The sequence below is a fragment of the Microcaecilia unicolor genome, chromosome 11 (genome assembly GCF_901765095.1).
Source record: "Microcaecilia unicolor chromosome 11, aMicUni1.1, whole genome shotgun sequence".
Classification (NCBI taxonomy): domain Eukaryota; kingdom Metazoa; phylum Chordata; class Amphibia; order Gymnophiona; family Siphonopidae; genus Microcaecilia; species Microcaecilia unicolor.
This window is the reverse complement of record NC_044041.1, coordinates 55229168-55250408: the sequence shown is the minus strand read 5'-3', so window position 1 is coordinate 55250408 and position 21241 is coordinate 55229168. Positions and strand designations below refer to the sequence as shown.

The 21241-nt window shown below is 44.6% G+C and overlaps 1 protein-coding gene across 4 annotated transcripts in view; it reads right to left on the bottom strand.

Annotated features, from left to right (window-relative positions):
• ARVCF (ARVCF delta catenin family member) overlaps positions 1–21241 on the bottom strand; it is a 473516-nt gene that overhangs the window by 187029 nt on the left and 265246 nt on the right. For all 4 annotated transcript variants that reach the window (XM_030218017.1, XM_030218015.1, XM_030218018.1 and 1 more), the window contains exon 3: positions 16867–17483. In XM_030218017.1, the coding sequence (XP_030073877.1) occupies positions 16867–17483 (617 nt within the window). The remainder of the gene's footprint in view (positions 1–16866; positions 17484–21241) is intronic.

Sequence of the window (21241 nt, the reverse complement as noted above, 5' to 3'; positions counted from 1 at the left end):
AGATCAACCAAAGCCTCCAAATCATGCACACCTGGGCGGATGCTTTCCAACTAAAACTTAATGCAGAAAGAACACAATGCCTTGTACTCACCTCCCAACATAACACAAAAAACCTCTCTACCATAATCACACCATACTGCTCTCTTCCAGTCTCACAAAACCTGAAAATTCTTGGAGTTACTATTGATCGAAACCTCACTCTCGATACCCACGTGAAGAACACGACGAAAAAGATGTTCCACACCATGTGGAAACTCAAAAAAGTAAAACCATTCTTCCCGAGATACGTCTTCCGCACCCTGGTACAGTCAATGGTAATAAGCCATCTGGATTACTGCAACGCACTATATGCAGGCTGCAAAGAACAGTCTATCAAAAAACTCCAAACAGCCCAGAATACTGCCGCCAGACTCATATTTGGAAAAACTAAATATGAAAGTGCAAAACCCCTAAGAGAGAAACTGCACTGGCTCCCACTTAAAGAACGCATTGCGTTCAAGATATGTACGATTGTACACAAAATTATCCATGCAGACGCCCCGATCTACATGCTGAACCTAGTGGACCTACCTCCCAGAAATGCCACAAGAACATCCCGCAAATTTCTCAATTTGAACGTCCCCAGCTGTAAAAGACTAAAATACAAGCTGATGCATGCCACTACCTTCTCCTACATGAGCACGCAAATATGGAATGCTCTACCCACAGACCTGAAATCAATTGTCGAAACAAATAGCTTTCGCAAATCTCTGAAGACACACTTCTTCAACAAGACCTACAACGAGAACCAACAGCTTCACTAATTCACTTTCCCAACCCAACCAGTTATGAAAATCCACTTCTACTATCACCCGCCCAATCACTTCCTCTTTCTTCCCTACTTAATCTCTACACACTACTAACTGTATCTGTTATTCTGGAATGACAATGTCATTACAAAACTATGTAAGCCACATTCAGCCTGCAAATGGGTGGGATAATGTGGGATACAAATGCAATAAATAATAATAATAAATAATTTATCAGTCAATCTGTGTGGCACTGTGTCAAAGGCTTTGCTGAAATCCAAGTATACCACATCAAGAAAGCAGTGCAGCAAAGAACTATTTTAAAATCCTCTTTATCCATCTTGATATGTACCAACCCACCCCAGGTGGTATGCCCAGTTGACTCCAGTACACTCATTGTTCTCAGGGGAGGAAATTAAACTAAAATACAAATACAAGCCATGCCATGCCATCAATGTCTTTCTATGGCTGGTAGATGTTGCAACAGTAGAGGCAGTCTTCTTCACCCCTCTCCCCCCTCCTTTGAGCTTGCACGCTTCAACCTCAGTGGCATACCTGAAACCTACTGGATAGGAGATTCATACACCTGTCTCCAGCAAGACACACATAGTTATGCAGCTTGATCCATAGGACAGACCAGGCCAGGAGTCTGAATACATCCTCCTTTTACTGTGTATTTCAGATGTGGACTGACAGTAGTCAAGGCCCCCGAGCAGTGAAGGCCATTAAGTCCCCCACCACCACCACCACCACAGTTTCCGCCCCCTCCCACACACTAAAGACTCTGAGGCAAAGTGGCCCTGGTGGCTTCTTCGGGGACAGGAAAGAACCCCATTCTTTCCTCCCAGCTGTCGCTACTGTGTCCGGCGGTAATCTCACAGGTCTTGCAAGACTGCCAAAGGAAGTCTCGGCAGCCATTTTTAAAACATGCAAAACCAGGCAGGCAGAATACCGACAGCAGGCAGGAAAGAGTGGGATTCTTTCCTACCTCCCACAGAGGCCACTATACCACCAGGGCCCTTCAAGGTAGGACTGCCGGGGAGGGCTGTAGTGTGCGGTGGCAGCACGCAACCGGGCACTGCCTGAATGGTCAGCCCACCCCTGGTGTATTTGATTTAAGCTACGTGTAACAGTTTTTAAAATATTTTATAAACTGGCCCCATTGTGTCTGTCTACATTGGTTCAGACACCTGTTAACAATAGATGTTTTCAAGATAGTGTAGATATTCCATTTTCCTACACCAAAGGGGTTGAGATACAAATCCATTTTTACTTCAAAAATGTTTCATTTATCAAGCTCCAGTCATTTTGAATTATCTTCCTAAACAAATAATAGTTATAAAGAATTATTTATTATTTAGGACATATTTGGCTGTGTAATATCTAAATCCATTTGTAGGCTCAAATGGATTATTCCAAGTGACAGTCTGGTTTTATTAGTGTAATCTGCCTAGAACTTATATGGTGATTGCGGAAGATACTTAGCTAGACATGAACAAGGAAGAAGCCCAGACTATTTCTGCAGTTGCAGCTAAATAAGCTCATTATTTAAAGAAAAACTGCATTGATTTAGGCTAATTTGCCAAAGAAACCATAAGGAATTCCATTATAGATCACTCCTATCTTCTATCCGTCTTATTTGTAGCAATATCTTCACTTCATCTCACTTCAAAAAATAGTTCAAACTTGCAGCATAGTAAAATAAAAAAAACTTCTTCATTTCTTATATAATTTATTTCAACATTATTCATCGTATGTGCTGTATAATCCAATTGTTCAGAAATATTCTTCAATCATTGACATGAAAAACACTTTTCTTCTTCTGCATAAAAACTTTCTTAAAATTGTAAAACTGCTTTAACATATACTCAACATTTTTCTCTCACATAACGCAGAACACGGACGCCCCCACCAACATACGACGTGTTTCACAACTGCTACCTCAGGGCGTGGTCCGGTATAACTTAATCCATATTGAGCATATGCACTGCCTCAATGTCTGCCTCATAACATTCATTCTACAGAAGACGAAAAGTGTTTCTCATGTAAATGATTGAAAACTATTTGTGAACCATTGGCTTATACAGCACATACTATGAATAATGTTGAAATAAATTATATAAAAATTAAGAAGTGCAAGTTTGAACTACTTTTGAAGTAAGATTAAGTGAAGATATTGCTATAAGTAAGATGGATAGAAAACAGGAGTTGGACATAGCTGGGAATTCATATGTGTTATAAGGAATTCCTTGGCATGAATAGCCAAAGAGATTGCAATGTGAGAGCTTACAAGTGTTTGGGGGCATGGGAAGAGTCACCTAAAACAATGAGAGATTTGGAAAGTCATCATCTGACACACAGTGCCGCTTTCACTTTGTGTCCTTTGCTAAACACTTACAAGAGACCTGAATTCCAGTTACGTGTAAAGCACAAAGACTCATTAATGAACCTTCTTTGGATGACATGTCAGAAATCTAATTAAGGGCATTTGAAGTATGTGCTAAATAGCGACTAAATCACATCTTGGCAAGTACAGTAAAGCTTCTCATTCTTGGCACCCAAGAATGGAGCTAAGACAAGCTTCCTTTGTTTCTCTCTATGCAGTTCCATTGCAAGCGTCCAAGGATGTGGCCAGCCCCAACAGTTAATATCTACCCAGCAATTGTAACACAACACTTATAAATGGTTAGTGATGTTCATTTACAGGAACCAATGCACTATTTGCTTGGCATTAGAACCCAACATGTCAGCATATAGTTTGCTGTACTCAATAGACACAACTGAGGGAAGACACAGACATTCTCTCACATTCAGCTGTCACTAGAAAACTTACATTAGCACAAAAATATAGGGCCCAATACTCAGAAACTGCAAAGTTCCTTTATGCTCCTAAGTTAGCTTCCTAGGGAGCCCTTTTTCAAAGGTGCGTAAGGGCCTATGCAAGTCCAGCACACGCCAAATCGGCATTACCGCCCTGGCTACCACATGCTCCCAGGGGGTAATTCCAAATTCGGTGCGCAACAAAAATGCACAGTAGAAAATATTTTCTATTTTCTACTGTGGGGTGCCTACCTGGCAGTAAACGGCAGTTGGCGCATGCTGCGTTACCGCCCAAGTAGCGAGTGAGACCTTACTGCTAGGTCAATGGGTGGCGGTAAGGTCTCAGGCCAAAAATGGACGTGCGCTAGTTTCAATTTTAGTGCACGTCCATTTTCCGGCCCCTTAAAAAAGGCCCTTTTTCCTAGACGCGGTAAGGCCATTACTTCGGCTCGGAGAATTTCAGAGTTGCAGGCTTTCTTTTTTTTTAAATTTAGAGACCCCTTCCCTCTGTTTTACGGAGGTGGGGGTATCGATTAGGACAGTTCCTTCGTTTTTACCCAAGGTGGTTTCTTGTTTCCATTTGGGGCAGTCCCTACATTTGCCGACTTTTTGCCAGGAAGATTACCCTGAGCAATTCCGGGCTCTTCGCTACCTCAACATGAGACGGGCTCTTCTCAGGTATTTGTAGGAGATGAATGAATTTTGTCTTTCTGATCATCTCTTCATCCTTTTTGGAGGCAGTAAGAAGGGCCATATGGCTTCCAAGGCCACCATAGCCCGATGGGTGCGGGAGGCCATCACTTCGGCCTACATGGCATTGGGCAAACAAGCCCCTGCACACATTTGTGCTCATTCTACGCGAGCTCAGGCTTCCTCCTATGCAGAGTCCCATTTGGTTTCTCTGGAAGATATCTGCAGAGCCACTACATGGGCTTCAGTCCATACGTTCACTCGTCATTATCGAGTGGATGTGGCAGCTTGGCAGGATGCGGTGTTTGACTCATCTGTGATTTCTGCTGGGTTGGGGGTTTCCCGCCCTACTTGAGGATTGCTTGGGTATATCCCACAAGTCTCTGGATTGATCTGTGGGATGCTATGGAAGAAAAAATTAATTCTTACCTGATAATTTTCTTTCCATTAGTCCCAACAGATCAATCCAGAGGCCCCCCCTGGATTTACTGTCTGCGGTTTTGTTTCGGTTGGTTAGTTTTTTGGGGGTTTCATTGTTTTGAATGTTCCTTCGTTTGATTAAATAATAGAAACAGATAAATTTGGAAGTGGTGGAAGTATGTTGGGCATTTGGTCTGACAATATCAGGAGAGTTTTCTATTCTTTCCATTCCACTGCTTTGGTATCGTTCATACTGAGGTTTACTTGGATGCACAGGTCCACATATAGCAAATCTCGGAGGTTCTCTCTACCTGCTGGTAGAGGGACACAACCCACAAGTCTCTGGATTGATCTGTTGGGACTAATGGAAAGAAAATTATCAGGTAAGAATTAATTTTTTCTTCCCGTGCATGGCCAGGCTTTGCAGATACTTGAGCAGCACCGTGCAGGAAGTTGGGGAAGTCTCTTGGGACTTGAAATCGCGAGACCTTCCCCAACTTCCTGCACGGCGTGGCTTAAGTATCTGCAGAGCCTGGCCGTGCAAGGGAAGACTTTGAGGCAGCGTGGAAAGAGAAAAATCCGGAGCTCAGCTGTAACGGTAAATGTCAGGGGGGGGATGCTGAGGGGGAGGGGATGCTGAGCTAAGCCCCGCAGCAACAATGCTGAGTATTACTTGGGTGACTAGTGCTAGGAAATAGTAGCAATTTCTGGATAGCTTGGCAGTTTAAGGTAGGACAGTCTTTTTGCTGTCCTGTTGTTGTTTGTATAGCTCTCTGATGATGGCTGAATATCACCAACTAATTCTGTCTTTGCTGAGAATAAACCACTCTCTATCCTCACACTGTTTGCATGGTGCATGCATGCCTGTTTTACCCATAGATACCAGAACTTCATATAGCATTCACAAATGGGATCTTGTATGACCCTCTCCCATAACACGTTTTCCCTTTTTCAATTGTATCAGTAGATTTGAAAATCAATGGCAAGTACATTCAGGATCAGAAACTTCTTCTCAGGTTGCAGAAATATATTTAGCTTTTTTTTTTTTTCTTCATTTTTTTATTCCTTCTCACTTCAGTTTCAGTATTACAAGTTGTAAAGGCATATGACACTTTTGAAAGTTTAAGTTACAGTTTGTTGGAATTACACTTTAAGGGCCAAAATGTATGGCTTTTTAATCGCATGATTAATCACACAACTAAACGGTTTAATTGCACGATTAATCACGATTAAAATTTTTACTCGTTTCCCACCCCTAGTTTTAAATGTCCTACTATGCAACTTCATAGTGTTGTCCCTAGTCTTTGTGCTTCTTGAAAGTGTGAAACAATTGATTTCTATTTACCCATTCCATTCTGCTCAGGATTTTATAGATCTCTCTCACAGCCGTCTTTTCTCCTTTCTAATAAAATGCTGAAGGCACATTAAAACCATAAAATTCAAAGCTGTAAAACATCCATAGCAATAACATAAAAGTGTATACTCCAAGACTTGAAACATCTAAATAACATGAACATTAAACAATAAAATATAAAATCAAGATTTCTTTAACTTTTGGCAGGACATCAAATTAAATTGAACAAAATAAAAATAAATCATAGAGTCATCAGACAAATGTATTCTCTTTGGTAAAATGTTCCAAAATGTAGGCATGGCCACATAGGGCTAGGTTCTATATATGGTGTCTAAACAATTGGCTGCTTAAGCGGTATTGTATAAGTTATACCTAAAGTTTGGCACGGTTTATAGAATACACACTTAAGCAGAGAGGTTAAGCGTAATTTAGGCCCTTCCATTTGCACCACAAAAACATGGTGCAAATACCCACGCCTAAATTTGTGTGTGGAGCACTGTTATTCTACAATTATGCAACTCAAAACCATGACCCTGATCCGCCCCGAAATGCCCTTGACCCTCCCCTTTCTGCACTCCCTTTTTCAGACCACTTGTTAAAAATTGTAGCCTCGGATCCTGTACCTAACGCACGTAGTTGCTTGTTAAAAAGGCAATTATTAGCATTAATTGACTCATTATTCTATTAAATTGTGCACATAAATCAGGAACATGCCTAAATTTGCACCTGCAATTTTTTGCGACTTTTACAGAATCGGGTAGAATGTCTCCTGTAATCTGACTTTTTATGATGAGCCAATAAAAGTTATAATATACTATAGAAATAGTCCTCCTGATATTGAGCCGTGACAGTAAGGGTTCCCATGCTATCCCGACCATAACTCCATGCTATCCTGACCATAACTTCATGCTATCCCAACTGTAACCCCCTGCAGAAATATTTTTCGAATATTTTCCAATATTTCCGCTAGTGCCGGAAATGCCGTATGCTGGGGGTGGAACTACCTCCAGTGCCCAATTGGGCCGGCAGTAGTTCTGGATTGCCGGGCAGTATGCCGCATTAGGCTTACCGCCACATAGTAAAAGGGGGCCCCTAAGTTAGGTTGAATTTTCAGCTGAGAGGTTTTGCTCTTAAGTATGGTGGAAAATAGGGCACAAATTTAGGGGCCCTTTTACTAAGCTGCGGTAAAAAGTGGCCTGAGTAATTTGAGCGCGTCTTTTGGGTACTCACTGGATAACCAATACCGAAGCCGCTGACAATCTCGAACTCAAACACCATGAATCGAAGGTACGCCACACCCTAGCATAAGCTATCGAGGTGGATTTTTCCGAGCCTGAAGCATCATAGCGATAACCGCATCCGGATACCCTTTCCTTCTCAACTTCGCACTTTCAAGGGCCAGGCCGTAAGACCAAAGGGGGAGGGATCCTCCATCATGACTGGTCCCTGCAGCAAGAGACCATCCTGCACCTGGAGCCGGAGAGGATGATCAAACAGGAGCCTGACCATATCCGCGTACCAGGGACGTCTGGGCCAATCCGGGGCCACCAGGATCACTCGACCGGGATGACTGGCAATGCGAGTCAGTAACCTGCCCACCATAGGCCACGGGGGGAAAGGCATAGAGCAGGCCCCTGGGCCAAGGTTGTAGAAGAGCATCGATGCCTTCCGAGCCCAGCTCTCTTCCCCTGCTGAAGAAACGGGGAACCTTCGCATTGAATGCAGTGGCCATTATGTCCATCACCGGCATCCCCCAACGGGCAGCTATCTGATGGAAGGCCAGAGCGGCGAGTGTCCACTCCCCCGGCTCCAACTGGTGGTGACTGAGAAAGTTCGCTTGTACATTCTGTGACCCCGCTATATGAGCCGCCGTCAAGAGAGATGAGTCTCTGCCCAACGGCAGATCAGGGCCGCCTTGCGCGCTAGTGGTGCACTCCTGGTGCCCCCCTGACAGTTCCCATAGGTGACTGCCATTGCACTGTCCAAGAGAACTCGAACTGGGCAACCACAGAGAAGAGACAGAAACTCCAGAAGGGCCAGACGAATCGCCCACAACTCCAAGCGGCTCATGGACCAAGACGCCTCCGTCGAGGTCCAAATGCCCTGGGCCATCTGCTGGAGGCAATGAGCCCCCCAACCAGACAGCGACGCATCCTTCATCATGATCTTCCATTCCGGAGTTTGCAAAGGAATGCCCGACACCAGATTCTTTTGAATGAACCACCAGTGCATGATTGTGTGCAGATGGGTCGAACATGGCACCCGAACCTCGTAATCCTCCGAGAGAGAAGACCAGTGGCTCAGAAGGTGCCACTGCAGGGGGCGCATGTGAGCTCTGGCCCACTTTACGACGTCCAAGGTGGAGGCCATGGAACCCAGAACTTGTACATAGTCCCAAGCCCGTGGGAACTGGGAGGGAGGGAGGGAAGGGGGCCTTGGGAGCTGGGGGGGCCTTGGGAGCTGGGGGGGCCTGGGCCTTGGAACAGGGAGGGAGGGCGGGGGGCCTTGCAGCTGGGAAGGGGGGAGGACTGGAGCCTTGGAGCTGGGAGGGAGGGCAGGGGGGCTCTTACAGTTGTGAGGGAGAGCAGGGGGCCTTGGAACTGGGAGGGAGGGAGGGAAGGGCGCCTTGGGAGCTGGGGGGAGGGCCTGGGGCCTTGGAACTGGGAGGGAGGGAGGGAAGGCGGGCAGGGGGCCTTGCAGCTGGGAAGGGGGGAGGACTGGAGCCTTGGAGCTGGGAGGGAGGGCAGGGGGGCTCTTACAGTTGTGAGGGAGAGCAGGGGGCCTTGGAACTGGGAGGGAGGAAGGGAAGGGGGCCTTGGGAGCTGGGGGGGGAGGGCCTGGGGCCTTGGAACTGGGAGGGAGGGAGGGCAGGGGGCCTTGCAGCTGGGAAGGGGGGAGGACTGGAGCCTTGGAGCTGGGAGGGAGGGACAGAGGGGGCCTTGGAGCTGGCAGGGAAGGAGGATGGCAGGGGGCCTTGCAGCTGCAACGGGAGGGGGGCCTTGGGAAAAAAAACATTCCAATACGCGCCCATTTTAACGGGCTTAACGGCTAGTTTTAAATATAAATTGCTTTTGTTGTACCACAAAGGGCAGTATATCAAATCCATGACACCCCCTCCCCCTGTCCACACACATACTATCTATAGATATAGATGGCAGCTTATCTTGAAGGGTCAACTATTATAGATAGATAGACATAGGCTCAGGGCATTTGGTGACATCTGTCTGTTGGTATTCAATATTATGTGCATGCTTGTCCACATAGCTCTCGGTAAACATCCAGACTCAAAGGAAGGCCAGCAAATTTGGAAGATAAAAAAGTGGGCAAAGAGCATTTTGTGACCAAACCAGTTGGTGGGAACAACATGGAAGAAGTTGGGGAAGCAGGTGGCCATGGTTAGAAGAGAGTTGCCCACTAGACTATCAGCAAACAGTGTAAGATGAAGAGATTAAGATCCTGTGGCCTGAGAGGGGCCAATGTAATAAATGTGCAGGAGGCTTAGGACAGAGCTTAGAAAGGGTTCTGTACACAAGTTTCTGCACTACTATTTTTTATTTTTAGTTACATTTGTACCCCGCGCTTTCCCACTCATGGCAGGCTCAATGCGGCTTACATGGGGCAATGGAGGGTTAAGTGACTTGCCCAGAGTCACAAGGAGCTGCCTGTGCCTGAAGTGGGAATCGAACTCAGTTCCCCAGGACCAAAGTCCACCACCCTAACCACTAGGCCACTCCTCCACTGTTGCTACTATTTGAGATTCTACATGGAATGTTGCTATTAGCAACATTCCATGTAGAAGTCAGCCCTTGCAGATCACCAATGTGGCCGCGCAGGCTTCTGCTTCTGTGAGTCTGACGTCCTGCAGGACGTCAGACTCACAGAAACAGAAGCCTGCGCAGCCTTCTACATGGAATGTTGCTAGCAACATTCCATGTAGAATCTCCAATAGTAGCAACATTCCATCTAGAATCTCCAATAGTATCTATTTTATTTTTGTTACATTTGTACCCTCCGCTTTCCCGCTCATGGCAGGCTCAATGCGGCTTACATGGGGCAATGGAGGGTTAAGTGACTTGCCCAGAGTCACAAGGAGCTGCCTGTGCCTGAAGTGGGAATCGAACTCAGTTCCCCAGGACCAAAGTCCACCACCCTAACCACTAGGCCACTCCTCCACTGTTGCTACTATTTGAGATTCTACATGGAATGTTGCTATTAGCAACATTCCATGTAGAAGTCGGCCCTTGCAGATCACCAATGTGGCCGCGCAGGCTTCTGCTTCTGTGAGTCTGACGTCCTGCACGTACGTGCAGGACGTCAGACTCACAGAAACAGAAGCCTGCGCAGCCTTCTACATGGAATGTTGCTAGCAACATTCCATGTAGAATCTCCAATAGTATCTATTTTATTTTGTTACATTTGTACCCTGCGCTTTCCCACTCATGGCAGGCTCAATGCGGCTTACATGGGGCAATGGAGGGTTAAGTGACTTGCCCAGAGTCACAAGGAGCTGCCTGTGCCTGAAGTGGGAATCGAACTCAGTTCCTCAGGACCAAAGTCCACCACCCTAACCACCACTCCGCCACTGTTGCTACTATGTGGCCGCGCAGGCTTCTGCTTCTGTGAGTCTGACGTCCTGCACGTACGTGCAGGACGTCAGACTCACAGAAACAGAAGCCTGCGCAGCCTTCTACATGGAATGTTGCTAGTAACATTCCAAGTAGAATCTCCAATAGTAGCAACATTCCATGTAGAATCTCCAATAGTATCTATTTTATTTTTGTTACATTTGTACCCTGCGCTTTCCCACTCATGGCAGGCTCAATGCGGCTTACATGGGGCAATGGAGGGTTAAGTGACTTGCCCAGAGTCACAAGGAGCTGCCTGTGCCTGAAGTGGGAATCGAACTCAGTTCCTCAGGACCAAAGTCCACCACCCTAACCACCACTCCTCCACTGTTGCTACTATGTGGCCGCGCAGGCTTCTGCTTCTGTGAGTCTGACGTCCTGCACGTACGTGCAGGACGTCAGACTCACAGAAACAGAAGCCTGCGCAGCCTTCTACATGGAATGTTGCTAGCAACATTCCATGTAGAATCTCCAATAGTAGCAACATTCCATGTAGAATCTCCAATAATAGCAACATTCCATGTAGATTCTCCAATAGTATCTATTTTATTTTAGTTACATTTGTACCCCGCGCTTTCCCACTCATGGCAGGCTCAATGCGGCTTACATGGGGCAATGGAGGGTTAAGTGACTTGCCCAGAGTCACAAGGAGCTGCCTGTATCATCATTCTATGCTGAAGGGAGTCTAGCATAGAAGAAAATTGTGAACAAAGACTCAGAAAGCAGTGCAATGCACATTTAAGTCAAACGCTAATAAAGGTATTAACAATTAAACCCAGATGTACAAGGTACAGAACACCTGAAGGCTGAGTGTACTCTTTTTTAATGCTGGGGCTTTAACCCGTTGACTGCAGAGTTAAAAGTTAACTTGTTCTTCTGCAGACAGCGTTAGTGAGGGTTTCAGTCTGGTTTTTCCCTCTTTTGTGCATGCACGAAGAACCTGTAGCTTTCTCCTTGCTTTGTAGAAGTGGATGGTCAAAACATTTTAAAAAACGCAGGGAGATGAGGAGCTGAACTGATCTCGCTCTTGAATGCATGATTAAGAAGGAGGTACCGCAGCTGTGAAATAAATAGTAGAGCACTGGACTGCAGACAATTAAATACCACTCAATAATATATATGTGCAGAATGGCATTCTAGATATGCACATGTGCACAATGGATGTGCATGGAACTCCAGGTACTGATACAAATTTTCTTGTGTGTGCAATTCTGTTGCTAATGCATATCTGTACGTGTGTGTTTCCATGACAGTTGGCATGCTCTCCTATGTTAGTGCATATTATTTGAGTCAAAATACCAGGAGTATAACCTCTGCAGAACCAACAAGTAAGGCAATGACAGTAAAGGAACAACTGGTGACACACAAACAAGTTTATTGAAGGAAGACCCAACTTGGCCACGTTTCGGCAACTGCCTGCATCAGGGGTCATCAGATTCTTCAATAAAAGGTTTGCGTGTCACCAATTGTTCCTCCCTCATTGGACCACCTTTGCTGTCATTGCCTTACCTGCATATTCTTTGGGAGCAAATTTGCAAACAATTTGTTTAAACACCGGCATAATTTTTAATATATATATCTATATATGAATTAGGTAACACACAGCTTACTTACTACATTGGCCCCAAATAGTACTGAGGGAAGCAGCCAATCAGAACACAGATATGTCATTTAAAAGTACGGTATAGTTATGAAAAGTACCTCTGTGCTCAAAGAGCACTTGGTTTTAATACAACTGTTTGCCAATGGATTTATGGCAGTGAGCTATGCACTACTTTATCAACTGATTAAACAAATGCAGTGCAAACATGTTAATGACCATAAGTCTGTGTGAAGATGTTTGAGGAAGACTGAACTCTACTCGAAGTCAGGTATCTCTGAGATATATTTAATAATAGAAACGTGCCACAAAAACAAAATATTTAAAGAATGTGGGACTTTCCTTTAGAAATGGAACAGCCTACAAGACCAGAAATGCAAACAGAAGTGGAATCTGTCCATCTGCACTTTGCTGCACTTGATTTATCAATTCACAATCAAATAAAGCTTCTAATTAGCTTAATGACACCCAATACGCTCCAGAGAACAGATTCCCAAATGTTGAATTAATCACAGAAGTCTAAGCTGCCAATCAGCTATATTATGAAGCAAGACAAAGAGCAGCAGGTTCTGCAACCGTGTGTCTACCAATAAAGAACTTTGAATGGTGTGAAGATTATATGGACAGACTCCATTGTATAACCCCAGGGTAAACACCCAATAATCCTCTTTCCTTTACATTCAATCCATATAGCAATAGCAGAACCCAACGAAGTGGTGAGAAGAACAGAACTGAGACACATCACTTTCTTACACCCTCAGAACTAGACAATGAACAGTCAGTTAATTGTCTGCTTCACAATGATCATTGTGGTGAGATGCGTACCTGGAAGCATTTATTTGAAGCTCACTACAGTGCCCCCTAGGATGCCCAATTGTTCTCCTGGGATGTCTGTGTGGCCACTCTACTAAGGAAAGTGGCTCCTCCTACAACCCAATGGCTTGATTTTGTGCATTTTTCACTTTTTTTTTTTTTTTTAAATGGACTAAAAAGATAAACGCACAAAAACATCTAGCAAATAGCCATTTTCAAAAACAAAATGTTTTGAAAATGGCTATATTCCCCACTTGAATTTTGGATATTTTTAGCAAAACGTCCAAAGCTGGACTTAGACGTCATATCGAAAATGCCCCTCCACGTAACTTTGTAAGTCTAGGTGCTTTGAAAATGAGCCCTTGTGTCTCCTATGTAGTTGGCACTAAGTGATCCAGCATTAACACAGCTATTATCCAGTTAGAGCACGTTACCTAATGTTTCTACACCTATGCCACAACTTCTCCCAGAAAAATTCCATAACATGCGTACTAACAGGTATATTACCGCAGAATACCATGTGATACCCCTGTTAGCATGCATTAAGGGCTCAACGTCCTTTAGAAAAAATTCTTCTAAATTAGCAGGAGATGTTGGAAGGCAGGGATAGAGCTGCACTGCACATGTGTGATGGTGGTTGTGTGTGGATGGGGGGGGGGGGGCAGCATGGCAGTATTGAGGCACATTGTCAGAGCTCTGTGCTGGATTCTAAAATAAGTTACAGGCTAGGGAAGGGGCAGATGTTAGAACTTTGTATAGTAAAGATAGCAAGAAATGCTCCAACTCGTACTCAGCTTCATTTTTATAAGCAGTGGAAACCATCACTTTTTAAATAAAGAGCTAAAAGGAATAAGTGATACTTTTCTGATACAGACCAGATAAGCTTTGCAGACCCAGTACTGTGCTGTTTCCAACCTAATATTGGTATTCTGCTGCAAGCCTGACTGCTCTAACAAGAACGGTAAAATAAAATTGCCTACGGCTGAAGAGAGGCTCCCGCATCAATCAGAGACATAGTACACATTAACTGCCAGGTCAGTTTTTACTGCAGGCCTCTTGTGCATATATATCTGTATGTTGAGGTAGCCCAGGAGACTACAAGACTGCATTGCTGTAGCCACCAGGGTCCTCTCAATGCCGTGGCTTCTTGCACTGGGCTTTTTCAGGTTTTTGTTTTTTTGTTGTTACTGCTGTAAATCTCAGGCAGGATGTCTCAACAGCTCTGAGAAAAGCTGAATAGGAACACTCTGATTCATACAACCTCTAATCCAATAAAACAAAGGAAAATGGTGGAAAAGAAATTCAAGTTTATAACCAATGTGGATTCCACTATATAAGCCTTGCAGGGGCTTTCAAATTCCAGACCTCAGGGTATGTCACAGGTCAGATTTCAAGGCTATACAATTAGCATATATATAAGGTGATTTGCATAGAATGGCTGATATTTGCATTTAAATAACATTACTTCATGCATGCATGGTTGAACACCAAAGTCAAAGTGCTGGTGTCAAGCAGTCTTCCATGGTACAGTTCCAAGAGCCCTAGCCACTATTCTGTTTAAACTAAAGAGAAAAAGGGATGCTGCAGAGGCAGTATTCATGGTCCCTTGGGGGGGGGGGGGGGGGGGTAGGGAGAGACAGTCATTATACTGCAGTGACACCTAGTGGCCAGATTTCAGGTCTGGAATTGCAAGGTTGTGGAAGGAGCCCTAATGTATGGCTTCCAAACAAGAATGGTTGATGCAATGATTGGACTACAGTAGGTTGGGAAGGGATATAGAACAGGCAGGGAAAAAGATAGCTCCAAATGAAGCTCATGGTGTCTGATACCTGCCTTAATTTAAACTGATGTGAAAGCCAAAAAGAGTAGGAAGAAACCACTGGGCAGGGCAGGCCCGTCCACTAGGTGGAATAGGGCAGCACAATTTGGGGGGGGGGGGGTGCACTGGTGCCGATGCAGCAATCAGCATCTATAGAAGAGCACTGTGGCCAGTATGCGGCCTTAAGCACCTGCATATGATCAACGCCTGTCAGGTCCTGCCCCTATCAAATAGGGAGCGGTCATAAGCTGTCAGGCCTTGGGCATGCATGGATGCTCAAAGCCCTTTGCCAGCCACAATGAATCTTCTACAGATGCTGACTGCTATGTTGCTACCCTGGAGAAAGGGGTGTAAACCACTGAACACCTCGTGGGAGATGGGGGAGAGATAGAAGGAGTGAAGAAGAAAAAAAGAGAGAGGCTGATAACCACGGGGGTGGGGGGGGGGGGGGGAGAAATGCTGGAAACTACGTAGAGGAAGAAAGTACGGAAAGAGAGAGATGCTGGACACCACAATGAGGGGGTGGGTGAGAGGGGAAAAGAGAGATGCCGGATACCACAAGAGAGGGAAGGAGAGAGAGAGATGCTGGATATCATGTTGGGGTGGACAGAAAAAGAGAGATGCTGGATACCATTGGGTAGAGTTGATGAGTGATGCTGGACTCTGGGATGGAAGGGAAGAGAAGGGGAGATGCAGGAAATGTTACTGGGCTGGCCCTGTTGCTGGGTCAAAAAAGAAAAACAAGAAAGAGATACACCACCAAACTTTTGGGTCAAGGTCATAAAATAAGGCAAGATTAAAAAATCCTGTTAGATTGCTTAAAGAATGAGCAGACCTGGGCCGGCTTTACCAAAAGCCACTTGTGGCTCCATGCCTGTACCCAGAATGCTTCTAGTCTTACCTAAATTATGGCTACTGCTCTAGATGTGACTATTGCAGGCAGACAAACAATAAAGCTTATCTTTACCTATCAGCCTTTACATGTTTAATGTGTATCTTGACAGCAGAAACTTTTTAGGTATATTTTTGGGCACAGGCGATCAACATTTCAAAATGATCGAGGGTACCAAATATGATATAAATTGCCCTACTTTGGACACAATGAAGGAATTTGCTCAATGTTCAGATGCACCCACTGGCACCAACAGAACTGGCACCTATGTTTCTGGAACTGGGTTTCCCTAGTATAGCTGAGACAATGACAAGCTGTTGCAATAATTAGGTGAAACAATTACTTAACATTTTACACCTGTATCTATGCCCAAGAGATATATTATTGCTATCATCTTTCAGTCAACACAAAGGTCTACCTATTTTATTAATAAATACAACAAAGTTAGGTAGAGAGGGTGGCATGCGTGTACGCACTGAATCAACTGCTGACCCATAACTATGGAACCAGTTACTGAAATATCTTCATTCAACGAGAGATTTGATAGATTTTTATAAAGGTGTCAAGACCAAGTTGTTTAAAGAATGTTTTATGATTGACCTTTAAATCAAGAGTTATACTGTCTACAGGGAACTTTAGTTTAGACTAACTGTATAGTTTAATTTGTGTTGTGAAGTGTATGTTTGCTGCAATCTTACATGCTTAAGTTTGCTGTAAATAACCTAGAATTTCAAAGGAACAGTATAAAAATGTAATAAATGAAATCAGAATAACCCATGCCAAGTGCAGGCTTGGAGGCACAGGTAATACAGACCCTAGAGTGTGTGCTATTTTATTTATAGCATGCATAAAACAAAAGTAATTTTCAGTTATACGAACTTCTATTACAGTTTTGCCAGTAGAATATCTCAAAGACATTTCATAAATCTATAAACACAAAGGGAAAACAGCTGTTTTGGAAGGGGTTGGAGAGTGGGGAAATTAATTATTTTAACAGCAGTGATATGAAGAGTGAAAACTGCAGAATTTACAAGAATGATTTTACCTTCCCTTGTGAGTTCTTCCTCTGTCAGCCAACACTATCCCAGGCAGTGCCCTTCGATTCATTGTGGAATACTCTGGATCCAGTTCATAGCCTTCATCATCCATCCCAAGGCTTCGGTTATCATCTTCTAAGCCATACGGTTCAGGCTGGAAACGTTCTGGCTGAGAGCGGTTCAAATCAACGCTGCTGCCGATCGGCACTTGTGGCTGTGCAATGGGACCATAATTATCTCTCCGGTTCGGCAGAGTGAAGCTGCCATCTTCTGGTCGGTAACTGTTCCCTGGTGTATAGGCATAGCGGGGACGATAGTTGACGCCTCGGGATAAGCTGTCATAATTATCAGACAAGTCTCCATATCCATCATGTCCAAATAAAGGACGGTAATGACTCTCATGGTTGTCTGGGTATGTGTCACTGTAGCTATTATTAAAAGACCTGGTCAGGGTAGAAGAGGCCTGTGGGACGATGTACCGCTCCCCATTTTTCATGTATCTTCTGTCTATTGAATCCGTGTAGCTGCCCAAAGGAGAGGAGCTCTCCATGACTGGAAGACCATCCGGCCCCAGCGGAACTTGCCGCACTGTTCTGGTCGTGACAGTTTTGACCATTTTAGTGACCTGCAGCATACAAACCGACAAAGAGGTTAAAATTTTCTTGTACTAAACTTGCTAGCATTGCACTGAAAATAAGAAACTTAATGTTCAGCCGAATTCAAGGTTTGGATCGTGTTTGCTAGTTATTTAAATGTAGTTTTTGAACAGATTTATGCTTTTTGGATTGAGGCGTCTGACAACATTTACAACCCCCATCTGGAAAATTATGTAAAATTAAAACTGTGCAGAAATAATGAAACATCTTCTAAGCACATTATTTCATCCTCTTCATTATTAGTGGGGGATTCATAAACACTGCTTTCTTACAGTACACTCATTAACAAGCAATGGCAGATTAACATGGCAGTGGCTCCTTCTGCAAGTTACCAAGCATCAGCAAAATTAAACAATTAGTGCTGTAGAACATGTGATTTGATAAATTCAGTAATGTGCTGGCTGGAGCTTTCCAGGTAATTCCCCCTCTGTGCCTTCTGCCAACAGTTGTTGTAAAAATGAGGTTAGCGTGGGCACGGTTTTGTTTTAGGGCCTTGGTTATGCCTCTTCCATCCTCCTTGAACTGCAGAACACTGCTCTATTGTTCCATTTCTGCACTGAAGTGAACACTGGAGCAGTTAGGGTTGGGCACATTGCACCTTAGGTAGAAAAGAGAGGGTTCCAAGTACAGCAAGAAACCAAAGTAAACCAAAAAGCACAAATGGACTTTCAGGAACAGGACAAAAGAAAGCTCTTTATTTGAGGGACCGGACACGGGCCGTGTTTCAGTGACCAAGCACCTGCGTCAGGGGCCACAACAATGTTCAATATTCATGTATGGATAAATCACGCAGCAGCGCCACCACCATAAAAATAGCTGGACCAGCAGCGTACCAAGGGCGGGCTGGTCTGCCCCAGGTGCATGCTGCAGTGGGGGGGGGGGGGGGGGGGGGTGCAGGGAGCAGCTGTGTGGCTGTTGGCTCCACGAGTTCCCTGCTCCCTCTGATGTTACTTCCTGTTCAGGGGCAGAGAGAGCAGAGAACCGGCGGAGCTGACAGCCGCGTGGCTGCTCCCAGCACCCCAGGAGGTAAGAACAATGCACTCGGGGGGGGGGGGGGGGGGGGGGGGGGTTTGAGGCGATGCACCGGGGGTGGGGGAGTGCACAGCGGCAATCTGCACCAGGTGGCAGCCGACCAAGGAACACCACTGAGCTGGACACAGATGTAACAATCCAGTTCAGAGTCGGGCAATAGAACCGCTTCTGTATACACTTGTGCTTTTTGGCTTGCTTCACATTGAACCTTAGTACATGTTATCAACATGAGCACATCTATAAAGCAGGCGCCAACATTTATGCACTAGTTATGTGTGTAAATGTTTTGAACACTAGCATTATAGGTGTGTAACAGTGCAAATACTTGTGTGTCTGCCGAAAGTGTGCCTAACTGATAACGACATGATGATATATTAGAAATCCCAACACAAAAAGAATTTTTTTAATGTGTACAGATATGTTAGGTAGCAATCTCTTATATTTTGTATCACACACTAGCAGAGCCTCGGCAGTAACACTTTTCACACAGGGTACTCAGCCCCTTGTCTTACCTAAATCATCATCGGCTCTAGCAAAGCTAGTGTAGAATATATTGTTCAAACACTAAAATCCCAACTTTAATTTTAGCAATTCCAATCCACAAATTAATTGAATTTCAATCCTAGAAAACTTGGTTCACTTATCTTTTGAATGTTTACTTAGGACTGTCACCAAGGCACCGATGCACAAAGGCAGCCGTAAAATATCACTAACAGCCAGCGATGCACAAAGGGGATCGCATGCAAATGAGCTGCATGGACCCCCCTTTCTGCATCCTCGTTGTTTGCAAGTTTGAGCTGTCAAATGGATTTGACAGCTCTGATGCACTGGACTGCCACTGTTTTTTTAAAAATGTATCCTGGTAGCCCAATGGACCCTGACCACACCAATCTTTGTTCAAGTGGACCACAACCTCCCCATAACCCCTCCCCCACCGTGATATCACAAACCTTTTTTAAACAATTTCCGTGCTGGTCCAGTGGACAGAACCCCTTCCCCTGTGTGTGCACATACACCCCCTCCCGTACCAGACCCCCACCCTGCCCCTCCCTGTACATTTACAACCAGGTGGAAGCTGCCCCTCCCTATACCTTTACAACAAGGTGGAGACAGAAGGGCAGGAGCAACGTCTCCTCCCACCTGCCTCGGCCGCCCAGAACAACATGGCAGCACCCCGCTCTGCCCAGTGCATTCTGGAATGCACTGGGCAGGGCTAAACACCATATAAGGAGTTTTTTCCCTTATATGGTATTTAGCCCTACCTAGTGCATCCCAGAAGAACTGGGCAGGACCTCGGTGCTGCCATTTTGTTCCAGGCGGGCCCGAGGCAGGATCTGTTGCTCTTGCCTCCACCTTGTTGTAAAGGTACAGGGAGAGGAGCAGGAGTGTGGGTCAGGTACAGGAGGGAGGGGTGTGTAACTGCACAGGGGAAATGGTTTGGTCCACTGGACCACCCTGGAAAATTTTTTAAAAGGTTCCTGAGTCAAGGGGGGGTCATGGCCCACGGACACCAGGAAAAGTTTAAAAAAAGATTGGGGGGGGTCAGGGTCCACTTGACCATCAGGGAAATAAAACAAGATGCGGGGGGGGGGGGGGGGGGGGGGTGGAGTGAGCTGTGGTCCATGGCCCACCAAGGAAATTAAAAAAAAAAGGGGAGGGTGAGAACCAGGAGGTGAGAGATAGGAAGCACAAACAGGCAGCCTTTATAGCTTCCTGCTTGTACTTCTCTCCTCTCTGACACCTCCAGAGCAGCCGCAAAATTTGATCGTTAAATTAGGACTGCTCTGGAGCTGTTCATCCCCTGGAATATACATTAGATTATGAATGAGCTCATTAGAATACTAATGAGTTCATTGTAATACATTCCATGGAGTTCTCAGTGGCTGCTAATGACACACATTAGAGCCATGGAAAACCCCTTTGTGCATTACTAACTATGTAAATGTTGCTTTAGATTGGCTAGAATCAGTCTAAAGCAAATTGTTAATAGTAAGGAAGCTTTGTGCATCTGGCTTCAACGCAGCTCATGTTTCGATAACCTTGCATCAGGGTGACAGCCCTAACCAAAACGCCAATGAATTTCCATGGCATTACTTTACTTTCAAGATGGCATGCTCAATAACGACACGCGTATCTTTGACACTGCACAGTTTGCAGGTACACATACACATGAGCAATGTCTGGGTGAAATGTGGATTAGGTGCACATGTGCTTATCTTATAGAATACGACAAGTTATGCTGTATCGTATCTAAGCTGGTATTTCTAAACCACTAATTCATCCGAGGGTCCCAAAGCGGTGTACAAGTAATAATAAAGAAAAAACATACAAGATCCACATACACAATGCAATTACACTGTACACAATATCTTTTAGGTTAGCCTACACCAATACTCATTAAATACAAATGTCTTAAGATTCTTACGAAATACCTCATATGAGCTTGCAGGTCTTAAACTCAACGGTAAGGAATTCCATAAACAGGCTGCCTGGTAAGAATACGATTGATCATGATTTCTTTTATAAGTTAAATAGGTGGTTATAAGAGAGTATTACTATTCTTTTTTTTTTTTTTTACAATTTACAATAATTACAAGACTAAATCTGCTTGGCAAAGATGATTAACAAAGGAAGAGAAAAATTAACAAAGAAAGTAATTCCATAATTCTCATCTTACATTGAAATGATAAAACAT